Source organism: Xiphophorus hellerii, chromosome 18 (genome assembly GCF_003331165.1).
Source record: "Xiphophorus hellerii strain 12219 chromosome 18, Xiphophorus_hellerii-4.1, whole genome shotgun sequence".
NCBI lineage: Eukaryota > Metazoa > Chordata > Actinopteri > Cyprinodontiformes > Poeciliidae > Xiphophorus > Xiphophorus hellerii.
The window spans coordinates 17,471,541-17,496,156 of record NC_045689.1 but is presented as its reverse complement, the minus strand read 5'-3'; the positions used below and the strand labels follow the sequence as shown (position 1 = coordinate 17,496,156).

The following is a 24,616-nucleotide window of genomic DNA, read 5'->3' as shown; positions in this document are numbered from 1 at the left end:
TTGTGGAATAGACTTTATTGATCCCCAAGGGGAAATTGCTTATTAGTTGGCAAGCTACTCCGTCCAAAGTCACAAAAGACAAAGTTTATAATATATACCCAAGATTGATGTAAATAATTCAATATGTCTAAATATAAATAAGTAAATAAATAAATGACTAACACATGCAAATATATGAATCTATAAGTAACATATAAATGAGTGCAGAGAAAATAAGATTTAAGTCACTCAGACTTGGGTATTGTAAAACCTAGTGGCTACAGGCAGAAATGATTCATAATAATTTAGGTTTCTAGATTAGCCAGCAACATAAATGCTAAATATTTAGGTCTAAGCTAAATATTCAGGTTGGAAAATAAATATAGCTTGAAAATTAACTGTTTGTTGCTTTGAAAAAAAAAGTGTTTGAAAATTAAATTTTTAGCTTGGAAAATAAATATTTAGTTTAGAACTAAATATATAGTTAGAAAAATGCATATTTAAACATCAAGTTGGAAACTAAACATTTGTTTGAAGGCTAAATATTTAGCTTCCTAACTAAATATTTAATTTGAAATGTAAATATTTATTTTGTACTCTAAAAGGTGTGGATTAAATATCTAGTTTGGAATGCTGACTTTTACAAATGTATGAATAATGTGAGAAACCATAAACGGCTTTTATTGCAGCAAATTTGAATACATTTTATTTTTGCCAGTAATTTTGATGTTTATGTAGTGAAGTCCTTGATTTCTGTTTTGAGCTGTATACATTTCTTTTTGAATTTGCGCTCTGTCTAGTGCTGTTGTATAACAGTTACTTGGTTTTTCCCAAATAGAGCAGTTGGTACAGGAGTTATGACAGTTGCAGCAGTTAGTACAGTTGTTACAGCAGTTAGTGCAGCACTTTGTATTTCACTTTGTATTTCACCTTGCAACAAGAAACATTGGCAGCCCATGCCAATACTGAAAAGGTTTGTTAATTGTACATTGTATTTACTTTTAATGTGTATTTTGTCTGTTGATATGTTTATTTGGCATAAACTTAAAGTAGCGTATGAATTTAAGCATTGTAAAATGATTAGCTACTCACATCTTATATGTGCTTCAGCTTCTACAGTGGTGATATGTGGATTTTAATGCTATGATGAATGGAATGTGCTTTTAAAGGGATTAGATCTCATTAAATCGTAAGTAAAGCTATATCCAAACAACATGATGAAATTATGACTTTGGAAAAAAAAAACACCCTTTTTTTATGTGACAGGTTATATAAACCAAAAATATTACTGTTATTTATTTATTTATTTTTATCTTGTAACTTTACAAGTGGTACACCATAATTTTGAGCTCCTTTCAGAATGAACTGCTTTGGGCACTCTTGTCACTTTAAATTGAAACTGACACCCAAATCAACTTTTATTTTTGCTGATAAACTATCTAAATATGTTATTCGGGGTTCTATCTTTATGTTTCTGAGTGAAGTTTGACATTTTGGTGCAATTTGTTGAGTCCAGCGTTATTTTGCCCGAAACCGTCTCATTTGCTGGCCTCGTTCTGTCAAACGGTTCTCTGGCAGTTGAATATTCTCCTGTGTTTACAAACAAATAATCCTGTAGTTGTCATGTGACGCCACACTTCCGGAAACTTTGTAACTGACAGTCTTTCTGGAAGGCAGCTGCTACGGAGTTGCTATGACAACAAGAAACAGTCCGCAGACTCAAAACCAGCTCTCATCTCTTCCTATCTAATTTGAAAACAGCATAAGTACACTACAAATATTACTCGACCACTATTTTTGAGTACTCTTCCACCTCTCTGTAATACTAAGATAAATATCAGTGGTATTTACTGTAGTACTTACTGCCGAACTAGCAAAATTAGCTTAGCTAATGTAGCTTTTATCTCCAAGCTGAGACGGACATGTGTACGTTACTGTATAACTATGTTCCAAGCCGCACAACTCCTCCATGCTATGCGCACTCTTCGTGTTCACTAAGCAATGAAATGTCATAGAGCTCGGAGGCGGCTTGTCCACATTGACTGACCTGTTTTCCTTACCTATCTCAAAAGGGTTGATCCCTTCAGCACCGATTTTGTTGATTTCTCTTGTACCTTGGTCTAGACCAGGAGTGTCAAACTCCAGTCCTCAAGGGCCATTGTCCTGCAGTTTTTAGATGTGTCACAGGTACAAAACACTGGAATGAAATGGCTTAATTACCTCCTCCTTGTGTAGATAAGTTCTCAATTATTACAGATAAAATAAATAACATATGGCAGGAGAGATGAAATTTAGAAGAAAGAGGAAGGAATTTACATAAAACATCTAAAAGGTGCAGGGCAGAGGCCCTCCAGGACTGAAGTTTGACGCCTGTGGTCTAGACTCATACTTTCTTTTTGTTGATCTGGAAGCTATGGTTCATCTATGCTTTGTACAACTGCGTTACAGTCCCGTTCGGTCAATAAGGTTTCTTTACAATTGTGTTAGTAGGTTGTGTAAGAGGATTAGATAATTTTAAAAAATTCAAAAACTATTATTTTCTTGCACAGTGCGTACCATAGTACAGCTGCATGGCTCACGGTGTTTCCACATATCAACCAGACAGTCCTCCAATTTTGATGTCCACCGGACTCTAGTTCCACCATGTGTGTTATTTTTTTGTCTGGGATTCCCCTCCGTGTTTATTTCACCATGCTTTCTGGTTGGCTTACCTGTCAAAAAGCTGCGTTCTGGTTTGCAGTAGAGGGACACCACACAAGACGCGATATTGGGCCAAGACAATCCAACATGTTGTCAGAAGGGGAAAATCAGGAACAAAAATCCTGCCCTGTGGACTAAGTTTAAAGGTACTGGCGTTCTGCTTGGGTTGTGAGAAAATGGGCTCGGCTGGGGTTGCTATAGGTAATCTAGGTAATGGCGGAGTTTTATTAATTGTATCTTGAGATATGGGGATTTTTGAAACGGCTCAATTTCCAGACAGCAAAAAATAATTGGTTGAAGTTAATTCATTTTTGTCCTCACAGTGCTTGGCAATGTTTTTTTTTCCACAACAAGTGATTCAAAGCATAATATACTCTAACTCTGTTAGTTTCTATTTAAAGTGAAAAGCATATGTTTTGAGTCAAGTGATGTTTTTGTGACAAATTTCACATGACAAACATAGACTAAATGTGCCAGAAAGAATATATAAAATATAAATAAATAAATAAAAACTACTAGATATAGAGAGATATGGATATTTAAACAGAACACAAAATAAGATCCCATAAAATCAGACAATGAAAGAAGTGAATATAGTTGAATAGCAAGGAGGATAAAATCAAGTAAAATCACTGTTTATTAAAAGTGTTAGTTCTTGAATGAATAATAATGGGTATCTGTTCCTTTGCTTTGTCCTTCTTAGATTTCCCATGGCAGACTTTCAGCCTTTGCTTCTGCTACTTCTCATCCTGACTACATCATTTGCCAATGAAAATTAACCTATAATCTCCACCGTAAGTGGAAAGGTTCGAGGGAATGTTTTTAATGTGCTAGACGGTCAACTTCAAGCATTTCGTGGAATTCCGTATGCAAGGGTGCCTCGCTCTATCCTAAGATTCCGTCCTCCAGTGCCTGTGAGTAAATGGGATGATGTGAAAAATGCCCAAGATTTACCAAATTCCTGCTACCAGCTGCGAGATGAAATGTTTCCAGGTATGATTCAATACTACACAAATAAAGATATTTCAAAATATGTTTAATTCACCTAAATATTGTTTATCATTGAAAAACTTGTCTTAATATGATGGAAGTTCTGTCCTTTGCATTGACTAAATTTAGGAAAATAAAACAATAGTAAAAAAACAACAAAAAGATGATCTGCTGCTATTGCAAGGTGGATGTGGGGGACATTTGTAAAACTGAGGTAGCAAAACTGAAGTGGCCAGAAATTCTCAATGGAGGAAAAATGCAATGACCTAAATGTTAATGCCTTTCTTTAAACCACAATTCTCAACTGACCCTTTAAAAGTCCTTTAAACCAGTAATTCAAAACTGTTGGCTATAACACTGGACATAGGAAGAGAAATGTCAAATGTTAATTACCAAAAATCCCACAATGGTCACTAAAATAACTTGAAATGGACAAAAGTGAAATTAGTAGAGTTTTAGGAAAAATTAACCAATGAAAATCAGACATTGTCTTGGAATTGTGGCTCAACATTATCATTTCAAGCAATAACTAATGAAAAAGACCTTCACAAAAATTATGATACATTTACTGATAACTTAAATTTTCAACCTCCCATTCTTCAGCAAAATTACTGAAAAAGTAATGTTTAAACAGTGAAATAGCTTCCTAATGACAACCAACAACTTTGGTTTCAGGGCTCAGCACAGTACTGAGACTGCCCACGTCAAAGTTTCAATGACATCCATATAAATACAGACTGTGCAAGAACCATAATTCTGGTTCTGTTGTACTTCAGTGCAGCACTTGACACTGTTGACCATGACATATTACTGACACGACTGGAGAGTTGGGTAGGACTCTCTGGTCCAGTACTCAGCTGGTTCTAATGTTACATAAAGAACCGAGATTTCTTTCAATAGTTAATTTCTCATTGATTAGGCTAAAAAATACTACAATAGGCTAATAAAATAATTTACAATTCGCAGGTTGAATGCAACAATTCAACTCACTGCATTTTAAATTTCTGATGACTTAGTTTATCGCCTGCCTTGATGAATGCTGCAACATTCTTGTTTTCCCTCTCAATGTGACCAAACTAGGAAGAAATTATTGTATTTTATTTGTCCTTTGCATGGTAAATATGAGTATTTTTTTTTCAAATTAAATTACATTTTAGGAAATCCCTGTTTTGGTTCGATATTGCTGACTACCTATATGTTTATCTTATTTGGAGGGACTCAAGATATGATTGCTGATGATCTTACGGTGAACAAATTGATTACACGTTGGTATTGGGTAATGTCCGTCGTTTGGGCCATTTTGTCTCGTCGTTTATTGATTCACCTAAATTTAATGCTTATGGGTCATTAGAACTCATCTCATTCACTAATGTCAATGTTGTAGCATAATTCATTTTATCACACTGTGATAATGAGTTGTAGTACACTGACAAAATGCTGGCTAATATTATAACAGCAAGATAAATGCGGGTAACCATGGCAACCAGTGAGCTTTTAAAGGCCAACCGACCCTTGCTGCAGTCAAGCTGAGCGAGCATCCGCTGTGTTTGCAAACAAATAATCCCTCTATAGGAACTGCTTGATCTCTTTGTAAAGACTGGACTAGGTAGTCTGTCCTATAAGGATGCATTAAAAATATTACCCATACAAGACATTGTCATCAGGAGGATTTAGTGGAGTGACCTAATCTGAAGTGGTTTCGTATATACATTTGTCAAAACAGAGTGACTGTTCAAACGAAAAATGTTTTGCATAAATAATACTTTCATTTTTTTAAATTATTTCAACAAATCGAATATATCATTGACACTCTTTGGTTACCATTCATATTATCCTTCCCTTCAGTTTGTCATCAGTTTCCACCTGCAGCCACAGCCAGAGAAGTTTACTAAAGTCCTGTATACCTTAAACTTCTAAATAAATTATGTGCAGCTGTAGTCGCAGGAGCATCACTGACTGACTACAAGCTTAAAGTTACCTTTAATACTAATTAGAAGACACACTTTTATTGAACATATCCCTATCTGTTCGAACTTTTTAATTTTTTTCTAAAAGTGCCATCATTTTTGTCCAGGACTGTTCATTAGTTTATTATTTAAAATGATTTAGTTTAACCTTATTTGAAAAGCATTATCTGATCTTTGTTGGTTAATTTTCAATAGATGTTTATTTATTATTACCTTTTTAATTGTAATTGTAATTTTCAAGTTATTTAAATGACGGTTGAGGGGTATTCTGTTATGGACAGAGGATGCCAACAATTTTGTCACATGCATTTTAGCTAAAGGTAGAAATATTCCTAATTTCAACTGGTTTGTACATTTTATTCTTTCAGTCATTATTTATGGGGACGTTTTTGTCATGACAACTTTGAGCAGGAATATACTCATGTTCATGAGGAAAGTTACTGAACTTTTGCCTTATGTGCTGATTGAAATTTGTATCCTAATGAACTTTATAAAGCTATCATTATAATTATCAGCCTTCTACTGAGTGATGAACAGCCCAACACTAAACTAAAAACTTTGGTGCTGAAAATAAGTGAAAAAGCAGCCGATGTCCAATGAAAAGCTTTTAAAGACATTCAAATAATCTACAGGAATTATTTGCAACTGTGAAAACTTGTAAAAAGCTCTCTTCCACCACATGCCTTGTTCCTAGCTTGTCAATAATCAACAAATTATGGAGTGATTCATAACTTTGCACATTATAGACTTTAGACTTTAAATAGACTTTAACCTTAAGATTAGAATAGTTAAGAGCTACTGTAGTTCAGCATATCTAATCTGTGAAATGCTTGTGATAAAGGCTAAGGATTCAATGGACTCAAAGGTTTTATAATCTTGCAACTACTCTGGCTGTAATCAAACTTTATTGTTAATAACAATGTGATATTGTTGCAGGGTTTGAAGGTGCAGAGATGTGGAATCCAAACACCCCTGTGAGTGAGGACTGTCTGTACTTGAATATTTGGGCCCCTCTGTTCAAGACACCCACACCCAAACCGGAAGATAGTGTTCCCGTATTAGTCTGGATATATGGAGGTTCCTTTATGTCAGGAACATCCACCCTGGATGTCTATCAAGGCCATTTCTTGTGTAAATCTCAGAAGGTTGTTGTGGTAACTATAAATTACAGGTGAGAAAACATTTCAATTGAAATCACGAGTGTACCCAATCCTAGTTCTTGCGACACGGCTTTCTGTGTGTTTGGCTGTTTCTGCTCAAAAGCATTTCATCAAGTTTTCATTGTTTTCAAAGACAAAGTTTATGTCAACAGAATCAAGTTTTTACAACTCTTTTCTGACTCATTTGGTCAGACATGAGAGTCATCTGGAACATGGAAGTTAAAAGTGAGAATAAAAGACCAGGATTGGAGAAACGCTGTTACAAAGTCTACAATAGGCATCTCATACATCTGTTTGACTGAACTGTTTATCTCAAATACTATGAGAGCAAGTTCAATATTCATCTTTGAAACATTAATATAAACATGTTCATATTCACTACATACAGCCAGAAGAAGTGAAATCACTAAAAAATCACAAGATGAACCGGTTGATGTTTATCTATCTGAATATACTACACTGCCAAAGTCAGCTTATTAAAAAAAGAGTATCAGTGCTATTTTTTTATAACGTTTCCTTTACATCACTTTATCTGCAAAAATGATAACAATGGTCAGTTTTAACACAAGGTGGAAGCGACAGTTAAATATGTTGAGTACAGCACTGACATATGGTGAATTCTTTTAGTATGTTTTTTTTTTTTTTCTTGTGGTCATGATTTTTAGAGTGGGACCACTTGGCTTTCTGGCTATTCCTAACAACCCAAACATCCAGGGAAATCAAGGTCTACTGGATCAGCGTTTGGCACTTAAATGGGTGGTCGATAACATCGCTGCATTTGGAGGTGATCCTACCAAGGTAAAATAATATTGTCCTTATTTTTCCTAAAATCAGAGAGTAATATTGTATGGACCATGAATGAATTAATGTAAATGCACTGGCATTTACTTTTGCTTCCAGATAACACTATTTGGGGAGAGTGCTGGAGCAGCATCTGTGGGGTTCCACCTGCTCTCTCCAGGCAGCCAGGGCCTCTTTCAAAGGGCTGTGATGCAGAGCGGCTCCCCTAATGCAGCATGGGCCATAGCAAATAAAACTGAGTTATATGACAGGTATGTGTGCTTAGTATTGAGCTAGTTGTTCCTGGATATTCTGTGTAGATTATTTAATTGGTTTTTTTTTCTGAAGTATGATAATTATCCTGCGACAAACTGGCAACCTGTCCAGGGTGTACCCCACCTCTCATCCAAAACGTTAGCTGGAGGGAGGCACCAGCACCCCTCCTGAACTCACTAGGGATAAGAGTGTTAGAAAATGGATGTATGGATGATAATTAGCTTTCAAAATATCTTATAGCCATATAGTAAAAAATATTTGATACTGAAGTTTGAACATGAACATGTTTTGAACATGTTCTGGCAGTTCTGACACCTGGTACTGAAGGCAACCTAGAAATAAAAAATAAAGGATTACATTCACATCAAGCTTTCTTTTTGATTCCAAATATCCACTCACATGCAGTGCAATGGTTGTCAGAAAACTATCATTTTGTGTACGAAATACAGTGTCTTGAAATAGACAGAGCTTTCTTCTCTTTTGGCTTTTTTACTGCACTTCATAGATCACTAAACTTTTCATTATTTTTTTAGGTATGCAGAACGTGGCGGTAAGACCTTTTTGTATTTTTTTGACCAAATGTCATCCCCAAATCCCTGGCCAAAATGGGCGGGTGTTATGCATGGCTACGAGATAGACTATGTATTTGGAAATACTCTGAATGAGTCCCGTAAGTTCACGTGGGATGAAATGACTGTGTCCAAGAAGATTATGCAGCACTTTGGCGACTTTGCCCGGACTGGGTAGGCTAAACAGATTTTCAGTCAGTCATGCAGGGATTGTGAGAAACCTAAAAACTTTTTTGTTTTACCTTTTCAGAAATCCAGAGTTTAACGGAGGTGATTGGCCATCGTTTAATGCTAAAAGTCAGGTGTATGTCATTTTGAATGACGATAGCAGAGGAGTAAAGAAGAATTTAAAAGCTAAAGAGTGTTATTTGTGGCAGACTTTCCTGCCTAAATTACAGAACATGTCAGGTGAGACACACACTAACAAGTCAGTCTATACAGTCTGACACAAATGTACACGTTAGGTTTCATATAAAGCATCTCTAGTTGGAAAGTTTTTGTTCATATCTCGAAAAGAGATGTTTTACCTGTTGAGATTCGCCATTTTGGTTTGCTCTAATTTTTTAGACAAAAATTCAGCTCATAGAGGAAATTAAAGCTTGCAACTGAAGCTATTCCTTGTGAAAGATTACTTAATCCCACACACAATCTCTTTGCTCTTTGTCTTTCACAGATTCCAAGCTGCAGTGCACTTCAAGTGGGATTGTTCACTACAATTGGGTGTTCCCTCTTATTTTGTTAGTTATCAGTTTTACCCATTAACCGAGCTCCTGCTCTCTGTTTAGTTCATGTGTTTAATGTCTAATGTGTAACAGGTGGGTGCTTGCTTTTTTAAAATATGTCAAATATTATCAGAGCACCACCTGAAGGCTATATGATGTTCCTCGGGCCCTATAGCCTGTTTTACTTAAAGGTGTCACTGAAAAGCATAGTTTGAAAAAAGGCTTTTAGAATGTTTGTGCAAAAAATATATATTTTTACACTGTTTGAATAACTTGCTTCCTATGCTGATTAGAAATGGTTTATAAAGTGGTTTATCATTAAAACAAGTTTATGCTGTGTGCCCTTGACTGTTTTTTTTAATTTGTTATAGACACACAAGAAGTCACCCATTCTTTCTTGTCCTTTTTAACACATTATTATTAAATACAAATGTGACAATGGGGAAATAGCAACAGCTAAGCTTGTAGTTTATTTATTATTGCTATAACAACTCCATGCAACTGCCTACCAAGATGGCCATCAGTTACAAAGTTCACTGAAGTGTGACGTCACATGAGAACTTTTATTATTAACCCATTAAAAGCTTACAAAACTATTACATCATCCTCAGGGTTTTCAGATATTGTATAAATGCAGAGTAACTACTTCATGTCAATTTCTGAGTTTCAAGAAATTAAGACTCAAGGGTTCGAGCTTACTGGCTCTAACCCTCTACTATTCAATCTTGTAGCAAACAGACACAACTCTGGTCATCTGAACTAACCTCAAACATGAAAGCTGACTCAGTGTCTAACAAATGTGACAAAAAGGTTTGTGTCCACAATGTTTGATTCTTAAGCAATACCTTTCTCAAAGAATATGCTGCCCTTCTATTGTCGTTACTATTTTAGGTGCTATTGTCCATAGAAAAAATAATAATAATAAATTGTCTGCTGATCAGAATCAGTAGATTAAAACTCATGTATTAAAATCCTGTAAACACATGAAAACGGTAAAACATCCAAGAGGGTGAATGCATCTTTATCTGCATCGTAGATCAACAATGACATTCTAGAAAGCTGACAGTTTAGACTGACTATTCTCAGACAGCGAAGGGATATCAGTTCCATTATTGGCTGCAGAAGCCGGCTACAAGTAACACAAATGACTGTGCTTAAATTTGTGTTATGCAGTTTTGGACCCAATGAGTGACATTATCCGAGTTGATTTATATTTGTTTTTTCAGTTGATTTGTGTTGACATGATTTTGGAAAACTTAAACATTACACTTAATATTGTTGAGTATATGAAAGAAATATTCTGAAATATCAAGAAAGTTCTATGTCGTAGAACAGTGAATTATTGACTGTTTAAGAGGTATGGGAATTAAAGCTGGAGAGAAATTATTTTCTTGAGGTAGTTCTTATGTTTGTCTCCATTGTAATGCAAAACATTATTTGTTTGAGGCACCATTGACTCTCTTTACTTCAAAGGATTTTTTTTTTCCAATATGTGATAAAAATTTCAAATAAGCAGTAAGGATTTCAAAACCACTGTTTGTTTGTTGTTTTTTTTTCTATCCCAGATTTAAATAAAATGAAGCAGCAACTAAAGCAGGTTTAAACCGAATGCAGGCTAACTTTGCATTAATATGTTTCATTCATCTCTCATTCAAGCTAAAATCAAAATCCAAAGTTCTTTTCATCAATTTTCCCTTTTGATAGAACACTTTTGACAATATTGTCTTTTAGTAGTAGTAGGCCATATTTGCATCACGTTTGTTAGTCCCCTCTGTGCTTACGTCACCGTGCTTTCTGATTGGCTTACCCGTCAAAAAGCTGCGTTGTCGTTTGCAGTAGGGGGACGCCACACAATCTAAATTGTTGTCGGAAAGGGAAAATCGTGACCAAAATCCTGCCGTGTGGACAAGGCTTAAAGGTGCTGGAGATCTGCTTGGGTTGCTTCGTGAGAAAATGGACTCGGCTGGGGTTGCTAGGTAACGTCTAGGTAATGGCGTAGTTTTCCTTAATTGCAACTATCTGGAGATTTTTGAAACGGCAGCAAAAAACTTAAACCTGGGTGTCTTTTTAAGCGCTTGGGTTGTTTTTAGAAGCAGTTGAGAACGGAAGAATGGAAGGGAAACTTTCAAAATGTGAATTTTGCACACACCTTTAAACTCAGAATGATTTTTATTTTAACTAGGACTAGTTGTCATTTGTGCTAAAAAAAATGTGTATGTTTTATCGGATTAATTTAGGTATTTGTGAGGGTGAATTGGGCGTGTTTGTCCCATAAAGCAGATGACATCAGTTGCACAATTAGCACTATAAAGTAAACTGAAATGATTCGATTTTTATCATTTACTTATTTTTTATTGTTATTATTTAAAATTACGTAGTGACCAAAAATGCTTCTATTAATAGTTGCTCTTTGCTGTAATGACTGTGTGTTGGCGGGAGCTGTTGAAGTCATATTATGGGTGGGACAGCCGGGCAGACACTAGCCTAAGGTTGTAAACGCCTTCCTCATCTCATTAAGGCTGTGTCCCGACTCAGTCCACGCAAATACATTCTTAACTGACTGACAAGGTAAGACATGCCTAAAACTTTGTATGTATGTATGTATGTATGTTTGTATGTATGTATGTATGTATGTATGTCAAACGTGGATACATATATATATATATATATATATATATATATATATATATATATATATATATATATATATATATATATATATATATATATATATATGGGGGGGACGTGCACGTGTGTGTTTTCTTTTCTAAGTTGCTTGCCTTTATAATTACTGCATGCGTTTGAACATGTGTGCTCAGAGTCCCACTCTCTTGCATTCTCCCCTCCCTTCCCCAAGAGCTTGTGCACGTCCAGTAACCTGAACTGTCACGCATTCGGAGTTCACCCCTATTTGAAGAATATAGACGATGCAGAAATAGCAACACACTCAGCTTGATCAGTTTTTTGTCGGCTGTGCGCCTGTCACAAGCAGCGTTCATGCCACTCACCGCATTCAGCCCCTGACCACCTGGCACAGGGCTCGGACGCTAAGTGATCTACTTGATTTGAAACTATACGATTATGTTAGCTTTACTCAAAAATAAGAGACATAGACAAATGTGTGCGGTGTGTTCCAGAGTCAGCGTGTGGTGGAAAATTATGTTAAGTAAACATCTGCTGATCATGTTATGTGATATGCTTGTGAACTCTCACCAAAAGAACCTGTTTGGGCTACACACAAAAGTTGGAAATTGTTTTGCTGCAGCTGCAAGGGAACCAGACTGTCTCGCCCATGTTTTAGATTCCTTAGTTTGGTATAAAACTCATGTGTTATCACTGCCTGGGAGAGCTTTTCACCCAGAACTCCTTCATTAGTGATTGTCCTACAAGCTCTCTGTATTGTGCACAATATATGAATAAACCTGATTGAGTAAATTCACCTGACAGTGCTTGGCAATGTTTTTTGTAACAAGCGATTCAAAGCATAATATACTCTAACTCTATTAGTTTCTATTTAAAGTGAATAGCGTATGTTGTAATGTTTTTTTTTTTGACAAATTTCACATGACAAACGTAAACTTAATGTGCCAGAAATAATATATAAATAAAAACAACTAGATATAGAGAGATATGGATATTTAAACAGCACACAAAATAATATCCCATAAAACCAGACAATGAAAGAAGTGAATATAGTTGAATAGCAAGGAGGATAAAATCAAGTAAAATCACTGTTTATTAAAAGTGTTAGTTCTTGAATGAATAATAATGGGTATCTGTTCCTTTGATTTGTCCTTCTTAGATTTCCCATGGCAGACTTGCAGCCTTTGCTTCTGCTGCTTCTCATCCTGACTACATCATTTGCCAATGAAAATGAACCTATAATCACCACCAAATATGGAAAAGTTCAAGGGAATGTATTTAATGTGCTAGATGGTCATATTCAAGCATTTCGTGGAATTCCGTATGCAAAGCCGCCTACTGAATATCGAAGATTCCGTCCTCCAGAGCCTATGGATAATTGGGATGATGTGAAAAATGCCCAAGATTTACCAAATTCCTGCTACCAGTTGCGAGATGAAACGTTTCCAGGTATGATTCAATACTACACAAATAAAGATATTTCAAAATATGTTTAATTCACCTAAATATTGTTTATCATTAAAAAACTTGTCTTAATATGATGGAAGTTCTGTCCTTTGCATTGACTAAATTTAGGAAAATAAAACAATAGTAAAAAAACAACAAAAAGATGATCTGCTGCTGTTGCAAGGTGGATGTGGGGGACATTTGTAAAACTGAGGTAGCAAAACTGAAGTGGCCAGAAATTCTCAATGGAGGAAAAATGCAATGACCTAAATGTTAATGCCTTTCTTTAAACCACAATTATCAACTGACCCTTTAAAAGTCCTTTAAACCAGTAATTCAAAACTGTTGGCTATAACACTGGACATAGGAAGAGAAATGTCAAATGTTAATTACCAAAAATCCCACAATGGTCACTAAAATAACTTGAAATGGACAAAAGTGAAATAAGTAGAGTTTTAGGAAAAATTAACCAATGAAAATCAGACATTGTCTTGGAATTGTGGCTCAACATTATCATTTCAAGCAACAACTAATGAAAAAGACCTTGACAAAAATTATGATACATTTACCGATAACTTAAATTTCCATCCTCCCATTCTTCAGCAAAATTATTGAAAAATAGTGTTTAAACTACTGTTTCATGGTCTTTGATGGAGGCTGCAGGTAACTGAAAATGGCCTTGCGCTTGAGGTCGTTTTCACTGACTCCATCGCAATTAGAGCTGCCAGCAGATGCCTCTGTTTTAACGTCAGCATGGCTTCCTTCTGCTCCGACTCGCTTCTTCATTGGCTGAGTGAAATAGCTTCCTAATGACAACCAACAACTTTAGTTTCAGGGCTCAGCACAGTACTGAGACTGCCCACGTCAAAGTGTTCAATGACATCCATATAAATACAGACTGTGCAAGAACCATAATTCTGGTTCTGTTGTACTTCAGTGCAGCACTTGACACTGTTGATCATGACATACAGTATTACTGACACGACTGGAGAGTTGGGTAGGACTCTCTGGTCCAGTACTCAGCTGGTTCTAATGTTACATAAAGAACCGAGATTTCTTTCAATAGTTAATTTCTCATTGATTAGGCTAAAAAATACTACAATAGGCTAATAAAATAATTTACAATTAGCAGGTTGAATGCAGCAATTCAACTCACTGCATTTTAAATTTCTGATGACTTAGTTTATCGCCTGCCTTGATGAATGCTGCAACATTCTTGTTTTCCCTCTCAATGTGACCAAACTAGGAAGAAATTATTGTATTTTATTTGTCCTTTGCATGGTAAATATGAGTATTTTTTTTCAAATTCAATTACATTTTAGGAAATCCCTGTTTTGGTTCGATATTGCTGACTACCTATATGTTTATCTTATTTGGAGGGACTCAAGATATGATTGCTGATGATCTTACGGTGAACAAATTGATTACACGTTGGTATTGGGTAATGTCCGTCGTTTGGGCCATTTTGTCTCGTCGTTTATTGATTCACCTAAATTTAATGCTTATGGGTCATTAGAACTCATCTCATTCACTATTGTCAATGTTGTAGCATAATTCATTTTATCACGCTGTGATAAAGAGTTGTAGTACACTGAAAAAATGCTGGCTATTGTTATAACAGCAAGATAAATGCGGGTAACCATGGCAACCAGTGAGCTTTTAAAGGCCAACCGACCCTTGCTGCAATCAAGCTGAGCGAGCATCCGCTGTGTTTGCAAACAAATAATCTCTCTATAGGAACTGCTTGATCTCTTTGTAAAGACTGGACTAGGTAGTCTGTCCTACAGAAGGACAGACTAGGTATGGGTAATATTTTTAATATTACCCATACGTAGTTTCCATACAAGATTTTCTTATCAAGGGGAAGTAGGGTGACCTAATCTGTGGTGGTTTGTACAGCCTTGGTATAATTGACTAAGCAGAGTAACTGTCTAAACCTCCTAGTAGAAAGGTTTTGCATAAACAAAGGTTTGATTTTTTTAAAACTATTTCAACAAATCAGGCATTCCACTGTTCACTACTAAGATTTAACCTTGACAGCAGCAGCTGTAATTTGTTATATACATAAAATTCTTATCTACTGTTTAATGTAGAGTGTATAATATGCTGATACTGGAGGTCACTACAGTACCCTCAATTAAACTGATATATATCTGAGGCAAACAAGTAGATTATCCTATGTGTAACCTATGTGTTTCAAAAATATCCTGCATGAGACATTTCCCTGTCTGCCAGTTGGGCAGATGTAGCTCAAAGGTTTTTGTGAGCAGGGCTCATAGAAGGCCAGTTCACAATTGTCCAACGTTTTCCTCTTAGCCATTCTTGGGTGTTTTTAGCTGTGTGTTTTAGGTTTTCATATTTACTCAAAAATGCCTTGATAGTCTTCAGATTTCATGACACCCTGCACTGATTCCAGACACCCTGTGCCAGATATAGAAAAGCAACCCCACAACATAATTGAGCCTCCTCCATGTTTCCCAGCAGGGACGGTGTTTTTTTATTGATATGCTTCATTTTTCCATCTGTGAACATTAAGCTTATGTGCCTTACCAGAAAACTCCAGTTTTATCTCATCTGTCCAAAGGTTATTCTCCAAGAAGCTTTGTGGCTAGTCAATAAGTCTTCTCCTACATCGCAGTCTCATATTTTTATGTTTTGTTTTCCTCCTTGGTCGTCTCCCATGAATTTCACTTTGCTCAAATGACTGATGGTGGGTTCTGACCCAGGCGTAACTTGACCTTTAAGTTTACCTTCAATTTCTTTGGATGTTGAGTTCTGGACTCTTTGGTTACCATTCATATTATCCTTCCCTTCAGTTTGTCATCAGTTTCCACCTGCAGCCACAGGTCTGCATCTGTGAAATGCTTGTGATAAAGGCTAAGGATTCAATGGACTCAAAGGTTTTATAATCTTGCAACTACTCTGGCTGTAATCAAACTTTATTGTTAATAACAATGTGATATTGTTGCAGGGTTTGAAGGTGCAGAGATGTGGAATCCAAACACCCCTGTGAGTGAGGACTGTCTGTACTTGAATGTTTGGGCCCCTCTGTTCAAGACACCCACACCCCAACCTGCAGATCGTGTTCCCGTATTAGTTTGGATATATGGAGGTGCCTTTATGACAGGAACATCCACCCTGGATATCTACCAAGGCCATTTCTTGTGTAAATCTCAGAACGTTGTTGTGGTAACTATGAATTACAGGTGAGAAAACATTTCAATTGAAACCACGAGCGTACCCAATCCTAGTTCTTGCGACACAGCTTTCTGTATGTTTGGCTGTTTCTCCTCAAGAACATTTCATCAAGTTTTCATTGCTTTCAATGAAAAAGTTTATGTCAACAGAATCAAGTTTTCCACGACTCTTTTCTGACTCATTTGTTCAGACATGAGAGTCATCTGGAACATGGAAGTTAAAAGTGAGAACAAAAGACTAGGATTGGAGAAACACTGTTACAAAGTCTACAATAGGCATCTCATACATCTGTTTGACTGAACTGGTTATCTCAAATACTAGGAGAGCAAGTTCAGTGTTCATCTTGGAAACATCAATATAAACATGTTCATATTCACTCCACAACAGCCAGAAGACGTGAAATCACTAAAAAATTCTACTACTACTACTTTTTTCCCAGGCTTTGAACCATGCGGTTTTTAGTCCGGTGCGGCTTTTCGGTGGATTTTTCTTCAACCACCAGGGGGCTCTTTAGCAGGAAATGAATCATTGGAAGTCAAAATTGGAAATAAAAGAAGAAAGTGCTAATTTTCATTTAGAACAAGCACAAGCAGGCACGAACAACAGAACAAGCAGGAACAAGAAGAAGAACAAGCAGACACGACGGATATATTTCTTCAAACTCATTCATACCCTCTCATCATGGAAACAACACGAATAAAAAGATGCTGCTTTTAAGTTTAGGAGTATCGATCTGGCAGTACAGGAGGGAAACAGCCGCTGCACGTAAGCTTGGCGTGAACGAATCCATGGCTGCGTCCTTAATAGCAAACCGAGAGCGGAGGAGATACCAGCGGCTTATATATCTACGTTTCCAGTTTTTATATTTATTTATTTTTTAATTTGTAGGTGCAGCTTACAGTAAGGTGCGCTCTATAGTCCGGAAAATGCGGTAGTTGATGTTTATCTATCTATATACTTGTTCTGAAATCCATGTTGTAGTTCCTAGCTTCGCCACCAGGTTGCGTTTGTGGGTAGTATTTTTTTTTTTTTCATATAGCAAAACATTGTTGAAAAGCTGTGCAGGTCAGCGGGCGTGATGTTTGAGGGGGGTTTTGTGATTTCTTTCGAGTGTGCGTTCATATGAGTGGTAGGTTGCAGTGTACCTACACTGCAACCTACCACTGAATGAAAAACACTTAAAATAAATATAAAATGTATGTTTTTCCTCAGTCTTTATACATATTTTTCCTGGCAAAGAGACATCATAGGTGAAAGACTGTGTTTATTCCATGTCATCTCCATATTTGACATGTTTGAGTGGCATTATATGTGTATTTTAGTACTTTGAACATTTTCTCTTAGATTTTTTTTTTTAAGAATAAGTGAAGGCTAGGTTAAGCTAATTTCTATTCTAAAATGGTAAACCATATTGTATTTAGTTGCTTTCTTTTCCTTTATTTAATTTTAATAGTAATGAAAAGGACAAGTAATGTGATTATAATATGTTTGTAAAAGAGTATCTGTGTTTGTGGTGGATGGTAATTTGTATTTATTCATTTTCTTTGTAGAACCACACACCTACACATTTCAGTCCACACACATCCGGCCTGTTAAGTAGTTGTATTCTGCTGATTAAAGAGTCAAACCATCACCTGGCTTCATTATTGGCCCGGGGTCACCTGGACATCTAATCGGTGCACAGTCTGCGATCACCATTTTTATTCCGAACCCCAAATGTGCGAACATTATAACAATACTATACTGCAAAATTCTGATTAATTAAAGTCTGATTAATAAAAAGAGTATCAGTGGAATATATCATAATAGTAGTATATTCATCAAATCACATTTTAGAATTTGAATTGAATCGTTTTACATATTTTGTCATAATTTTTCTTGTTACTGCTATACTTTCGATAAAGTATCCTTTACGTCGCTTTATCTGCAAAAATGATAACAATGGTCACTTTGAACCTAAGGTGTAAGTGACAGCAAAATATGTTAAGTACAGCATTGACATATGGTGAATGCTTTCAGTATTTTTTTAATTTTTTCTTGTGGTCATGATTTTTAGACTGGGACCACTTGGCTTTCTGGCTATTCCTAACAACCCAAACATCCAGGGAAATCAAGGTCTACTGGATCAGCGTTTGGCACTTAAATGGGTGGTCGATAACATCGCTGCATTTGGAGGTGATCCTACCAAGGTAAAATAATATTGTCCTTATTTTTCCTAAAATCAGAGTAATACTGTATGGACCATGAATGAATTAATGTAAATGCACTGGCATTTACTTTTGCTTCCAGATAACACTATTTGGGGAGAGTGCTGGAGCAGCATCTGTGGGGTTCCACCTGCTCTCTCCAGGCAGCCAGGGCCTCTTTCAAAGGGCTGTGATGCAGAGCGGCATCCCTAATGCAGCATGGGCCACAGCAAATAAAACTGAGATATATGACAGGTATGTGTGCTTAGTATTGAGCTAGTTGTTCCTGGATATTTTGTGTAGATCATTTAGTTGTTTTTTTCTGAAGTATGATAATTATCTTTCAAAATATCTTATAGCCATATAGTAAAAAATATTTGATACTGAAGTGTAATTTTGAACATGTTCTACAGCAGTTCTGGCACCTGGTACTGATGGCAACTTAGAAATGAAGCATAAAAGGATACGTTCATTCCAAGCTTTCTTTTCCACTCATATGCAGTGCAATGGGTGTCAAAGAATTAGCATTTTGAGTGCAAAAATACAGTGTCTTGAAAAAGACAAAGCTTTCTTATGTTTTTGATTTTTTTTAGTGCACTTAATGGATCACTAAACTATTTGTAATATCAAATATGATCTTAGGAAATATAAAAAACTGTTTTCAAATGTTAATTTCAATTGATAATCCAAATCAACCTAGTTTTATGTGAAAAAGTAATTGCTGCTTGATATACTAAAAATAAATGGTTGTGCCACCTATAAGTGTAACAAGATTTCCATTAGCCATATTCGTTCCAAGAATCAGTGACATTTAAAATCCTGCCACAGCATCTCAATCAGATTTAATGATTTACTCCCAGTTATTTTCTTCGCCTTAAAGCAACTACAAATAAACATCAACAATTACAATGAACAGATATCTAAAATTTGAGTGTAAACTAAGATAAGTTGATCAAAGCCATGTGGTGGAAGTTCTGATTGGGGGAGGACTGTTACTAGCAACACAAGATAAATAGATGGGTTGTTTGTTTTTTAATGATGATCAGCTGAATTTTTAAAAATAAATAAATAATCATTAAAATAATACTAAAATACATGCAACTAAGATAAATACTACAGGCACATTTGCGGAAGTAAAAACGTCCATCATGTTATTTTTTGCAACAAACAGGACAAACAGGGAGGGCGAAAATGAGGTGAGGGACATAAAGCCATAACCTTTTCATATCAGGAAAAAATTGCATGGCCGCACTCTAAACTGACTGACTAACATCAATATTATCAAGTAAAATAATTGCTTTCTTTAGTTATCTTTTAACTTTAAGAAACACCCAATTTCACCAATTAAAAATCTCCACCAATTACTGTTAGATTTGTAGTCTTAAATAAAAACGATCAGTATTGGTATTGACCCTGTATGTATTTGGTGTTGGATCGACTCCAAAAAATGCATTATCACACCTAGCGGTAATCCACTCAAACTTTTGATCTGCCGTGGAAGAGCAAAAGTTTACAGCACCAACATGAACTTTTTCATTTGACAATACCAAACTACAAATTTCCAAAGCTCACCTACTTGAACTGAAATATGATTCCATTCAGTGTCAGTTAACTTAAAGAGGATCAAACCCAATTTTCATCTTATATTGTTTAAAGCTAAATGCTCAAATTGAACCAGTTTATTTCCAAAAATAGCGTGACCCACTTTAAAAAAGATGATAGGAGACCTCAATTGGATGTAAATATGATATTTTCTTTTTTGTCACATGTTATGTAGATGTGAATATGCTTCTCTGTGCCCATATATTGAATTAGTATTAACAGCCACCTCGTTCAAATTGGCATTTGGAGGATGGTTGATTACAGTGTCGACCATTTCCATTAATCATCAAAGTTTCAAACTCCTGCATAACATGGACAAGTATTAATTTTTAATTATAAAAAAGAAAATGATCTTAATAAGTGAGAATGCAAATAAATTCTAAACTAAATGCAAGAATGAATACTAAACGTGATTTAACTACATTAACCAAGGACAGACTGATCTAAATCCCAAAACCCAGAACATCTATTTTTCATGCTAGCTTTTGTCCCATCTTTTTTTTTTTATAGTATTTTTAATAAATGTTCAGTATTATTTACTTTACATAGTACTGTCATTCCTCCTTGGTGCTAACTAATTGCTTTATTGAACTTCTTTCCCAACAAACAGATCCTTAAAACTAGCAAAATTGCTAGACTGCCCCGTGGATGATCCTGCTCGTCTGGAGTATTGTTTGCTGAATGCTGATCCTGAAAAGATGTCACTCAAGCAATTTGAAAATCTTGTTCCGCCTTCAATTTTGACCATGCCATTTGTCCCACATATTGATGGAGACGTCATACCATCTGATATAGAAGTAAGTCTCTACGTGTTTGTACAAGAGATTTCTTCAAAAAGGGAAGAATTGTAAATGTTTGACATATTACTTGCAATATTTGAATTATATTGAATGCTATGTTAAATTATCATTTGAAAAATAATAACTTCTTGCTAAACAACAACAGCAAACCTTGTCTCAGTGACCAAGGATCTTTATTTCTCTCCTCTCTTATGGAATTCCAAACTTTTAAAGGGAAATGAAAATCTTTTAACTCCAGTACATACTTAAAGAACAAAGTTATTTTTTTAATATTAAGATTTTATGGTAAATTCCTGTAGGTTTTCCACCGTATGGCACTGTAAACTTGTAGTCACAGAAATATCTTAATTTGGATATGGACAGACAATATTTTGCTCATGTTAAATCAGTAGTTGTGTGGTTATTGCCTGTTAATGTTCTACTCATTAGTAAAGTGACATTCGTTGCCAATAAACAATGCAATTCAACATAATTTCTAAACTGGTCTTAGAAACCTATGTGTAACAAAAAACTTAACTTGTCAATGAATACCTAACAACAAGAAAACTTTTAATTGAGGATTGGTCCAACATAGTTATTTTAATCATATAATTTTTCATCTGCAGACGTTGTTAAGCAGCACTACTCTTCCCAAAAAAGAACTGTTGATAGGCTTGAATAAAGATGAAGGAACCTACTTTCTTTTTTATGGAATGCCTGGTTTCACTCTCGAAGGTGAAAGTTTCATCACCAGGAAGAACTTTATGGACGGTTTACCACTAGTACTGACAAATTCAAGTGAGATTGTTAAAGAAACCGCTATTTCTCACTACACTGATTGGCAAGATGAAAACAATATGAAGACCAACCGTGATGAAATGGGGAGGATGGTTGGAGATGTGCTGTTCAATTGTCCTTTAATGGACTTTGCTACTCGGTAAGTTCCAGGTTTCAGGTTAAGTGATAAATGCTTTTATATAGAAAAACATCCTCTGTTCTAACTGTGGTCTACATATGTTTGATCCCTGATAGCAATACCAAAAAACTTTATAGAACTATTTATAGAACTTACTTAATTTCACTTTGGGATTAATAAAGTATTTTTGAATTGAAATTGAAATGACAACCAAACAGGTTTTCTTGTTGTGTAAATCCATGACATAAAATCTCAAACACATACAGTCATATTCAACAAATCTAAATGTGCATTTTGATGAGGCTTGTTTTTCAGAATAGAAATGCCTTTTGAAAATAACTTTTAAGCAGTTATTAACATACCTTTCTTTAGGCCACAGTTTTGGATTATTTTTGGATTTCATGATCTGTCAGCAAAAATTATAATTACCAGAAATAAGTAATTAAAATATCAGTAGTTACTCTAATGTTTCAGTTGATTAATTTTTAATACATTTCAGGAGCACTGCCACTTTTTTAAGATGCCTGTGCATATAAGGCTGTGTTTATAATTGGCCAAATTATAAAAAAGTTGAAGGTGGGATAAAGAGGGAAATGAATGTTTTCTTATCTTTACAAAAATATCAATAATACAAAAAAAAAACCCTGTTCTGGTTAGTTGCAGTGCAGAACTATGAATGGATAATTTGAGTAAAACAAAAAACTCTAGTTGTCAAACTAAACTACGGTAATTATTTGATGTTATCAATGGTTTTCAAGATAAAAAAATAAATAATGGATTCTATAGATGCTGCTTGTAGCAAAAGCATAATATGTATTTATACAGCTACTATAGAGTTCATGATACTCAAAAAGACAAGCTAAAATAAAATTGGAGGTGGCTCAATACTTTTCTTTTAGCACCATGACTTACTCTATAAAGCATGTGGCTGGAATAGTGAGATGCGGTTCCATTTTGGACAAAAGGGTTTCAAATGTCAGATTTCTGTTTGGGGCTTCATCTGCACTGAAATAAATATGTCACCTCTGAACTGTGGCAATATTTCTAAGGAAATGCAAATGTGATGTATTTATTGACTTTTCATTATTTTTTTAGGTATGCAGAACGTGGCGGTAATACATTTTTGTATTTTTTTGACCAAATGTCATCCAAAAATCCCTGGCCAAAATGGGCGGGTGTTATGCATGGCTACGAGATAGAATTTGTCTTTGGGATGCCTCTGAATGAGTCCCTTAAGTACACGTGGGATGAAATGACTGTGTCCAAGAAGATTATGCATCACTTTGGCGCCTTTGCCCGGACTGGGTAGGCTAAACAGATTTTCAGTCAGTCATGCAGGGATTGTGAGAACCCTAAAAACTATTTTGTTTCACCTTTTCAGAAATCCAGGGTTTAAAGGAGGTGAATGGCCGCTGTTTACTGCTGATACTCAGGAGTATGTCACTTTGAATGACGATACTAGAAGAGTAAAGAAGAGGTTAAAAGCTAATGAGTGTCATTTGTGGCACAATTTGATGCCTAAATACCAGCAGTTATCAGGTGAGACACACACTAACAAGTCCCTCTACACAGTCTGACACAAATGTACACGTTAGGTTTCATATAAAGCATCTCTAGTTGGAAAGTTTTTGTTCATATCTCGAAAAGAGATGTTTTACCTGTTGAGATTCGCCATTCTGGTTTGCTCTAATTTTTTAAACAAAAATTATGAAATTTCAGCTGAATTTGAGCTGAAATTTCCTCTTTCACCTCAAAGAGGAAATTAAAGTTTGTAACTGAAGCTATTCCTTGTGAAAGATTACTTAATCCCACACACAATCTCTTTGCTCTTTGTCTTTCACAGATTCCAAGCCGCAGTGCACTTCAAGTGGGATTGTTCACCACAATTGGGTGTTCCCTCTTATTTTGTTAGTTATCAGTTTAACCCATTAACCGAGCTCCTGCTCTCTGTTTAGTTCATGTGTTTAATGTCTAATGTGTAACAGGTGGGTGCTTGCTTTTCTTAAATATGTCAAATATTATCAGAGCACCACCTGAAGGCTATATGTTGATCCTTGGGGCCCTATAGCCTGTTTTACTTGAGGGTTCACTGAAAATCATAGTTTGAAAAAAGGCCCTTTAAAACTATTTTTACACTGTTTGAATAACTTGCTTCCTATGCTTATTAGAAATAGTTGTTAAAACAAGTTTTGCTGTGTGCCATTGGCTGTTTTTTTATTTGTTATAGACACACAAGAAGTCACCAGTTGTTTCTTGGCCTTTTTAACACCTTGTTATTAAATAAAAATGGAAAAATAGCAACAGAAAATGGTCCAGTAGTCAGTCTCTCTCTCTCTCTCTTGTTTATAAGCTTTATAAGCTACATTTGCAAGAGCTATTTCTAAACTTGTAGTTTGTTTGTTATTGCTATAGCAACTCCATAGCAACTGCCTACCAAGATGGCTATCAGTTACAAAGTTCACTGAAGTGTGACGTCACATGAGAACTTTTATTATTAACCCATCAAAAGCTTACAAAACTATTACATCATCCTCAGGGCTTTCAGATATTGTATAAATGCAGAGTAACTACTTCATGTCAGTTTCTGAGTTTCAAGAAATTAAAACTCAAGGGTTCGAGCTTACTGGCTCTAACCCTCTACTATTCAATCTTGTAGCAAACAGACACAACTCTGGTCATCTGAACTAACCTCAAACATGAAAG

At 35.6% G+C, this 24,616-nt stretch overlaps 2 protein-coding genes and 1 long non-coding RNA gene across 4 annotated transcripts; 2 read left to right on the top strand and 1 right to left on the bottom strand.

Annotated features, from left to right (window-relative positions):
• The first annotated feature begins 3,260 nt into the window (after nucleotides 1-3,260).
• Nucleotides 3,261-8,867, top strand: LOC116707979 (cholinesterase-like). Its single transcript, XM_032545685.1, is given in 6 exon segments — nucleotides 3,261-3,672; nucleotides 6,573-6,807; nucleotides 7,462-7,594; nucleotides 7,697-7,848; nucleotides 8,374-8,553; nucleotides 8,555-8,867. Coding segments are annotated over 6 exon segments (1,296 nt in total). The 5' UTR covers nucleotides 3,261-3,389.
• Nucleotides 8,868-11,582: 2,715 nt separating this feature from the next.
• Nucleotides 11,583-24,223, top strand: LOC116708132 (acetylcholinesterase-like). 2 transcript variants are annotated; one of them, XM_032545921.1, is made up of 10 exons: nucleotides 11,583-11,711; nucleotides 12,946-13,235; nucleotides 16,204-16,438; nucleotides 18,487-18,619; nucleotides 18,720-18,871; nucleotides 20,829-21,015; nucleotides 21,624-21,934; nucleotides 23,009-23,218; nucleotides 23,295-23,452; nucleotides 23,757-24,223. In XM_032545921.1, the coding sequence occupies exons 2-10, from the start codon at nucleotides 12,953-12,955 to the stop codon at nucleotides 23,843-23,845; spliced, it is 1,758 nt and encodes a 585-aa protein (XP_032401812.1). In that variant the 5' UTR covers nucleotides 11,583-11,711; nucleotides 12,946-12,952; the 3' UTR covers nucleotides 23,846-24,223. The 2 variants fall into 2 exon arrangements, with proteins under 2 accessions (XP_032401812.1, XP_032401811.1); XM_032545920.1 differs by lacking the exon at nucleotides 11,583-11,711 and adding an exon at nucleotides 12,246-12,304.
• Nucleotides 17,348-17,933, bottom strand: LOC116708133 (uncharacterized). Its single transcript, XR_004336612.1, has 2 exons — nucleotides 17,722-17,933; nucleotides 17,348-17,575 (listed from the first exon to the last, which is right to left on the bottom strand). It is a non-coding gene; the product is annotated as an uncharacterized LOC116708133 (long non-coding RNA).
• Nucleotides 24,224-24,616: the final 393 nt, after the last annotated feature.

What these genes read in the sequence shown, in the direction of transcription:
- LOC116708132 (XM_032545920.1), top strand. Translation starts at nt 12,261, where the DNA reads ATGTGTGCGGTGTGTTCCAGAGTCAGCGTGTGGTGGAAAATTAT. An exon ending in AGCGTGTGGTGGAAAATTAT is followed by an intron (nt 12,305 to 12,945) that starts GTTAAGTAAACA and finishes TGTCCTTCTTAG; the next exon opens with ATTTCCCATGGCAGACTTGC. An exon ending in TCATACCATCTGATATAGAA is followed by an intron (nt 21,016 to 21,623) that starts GTAAGTCTCTAC and finishes TTTCATCTGCAG; the next exon opens with ACGTTGTTAAGCAGCACTAC.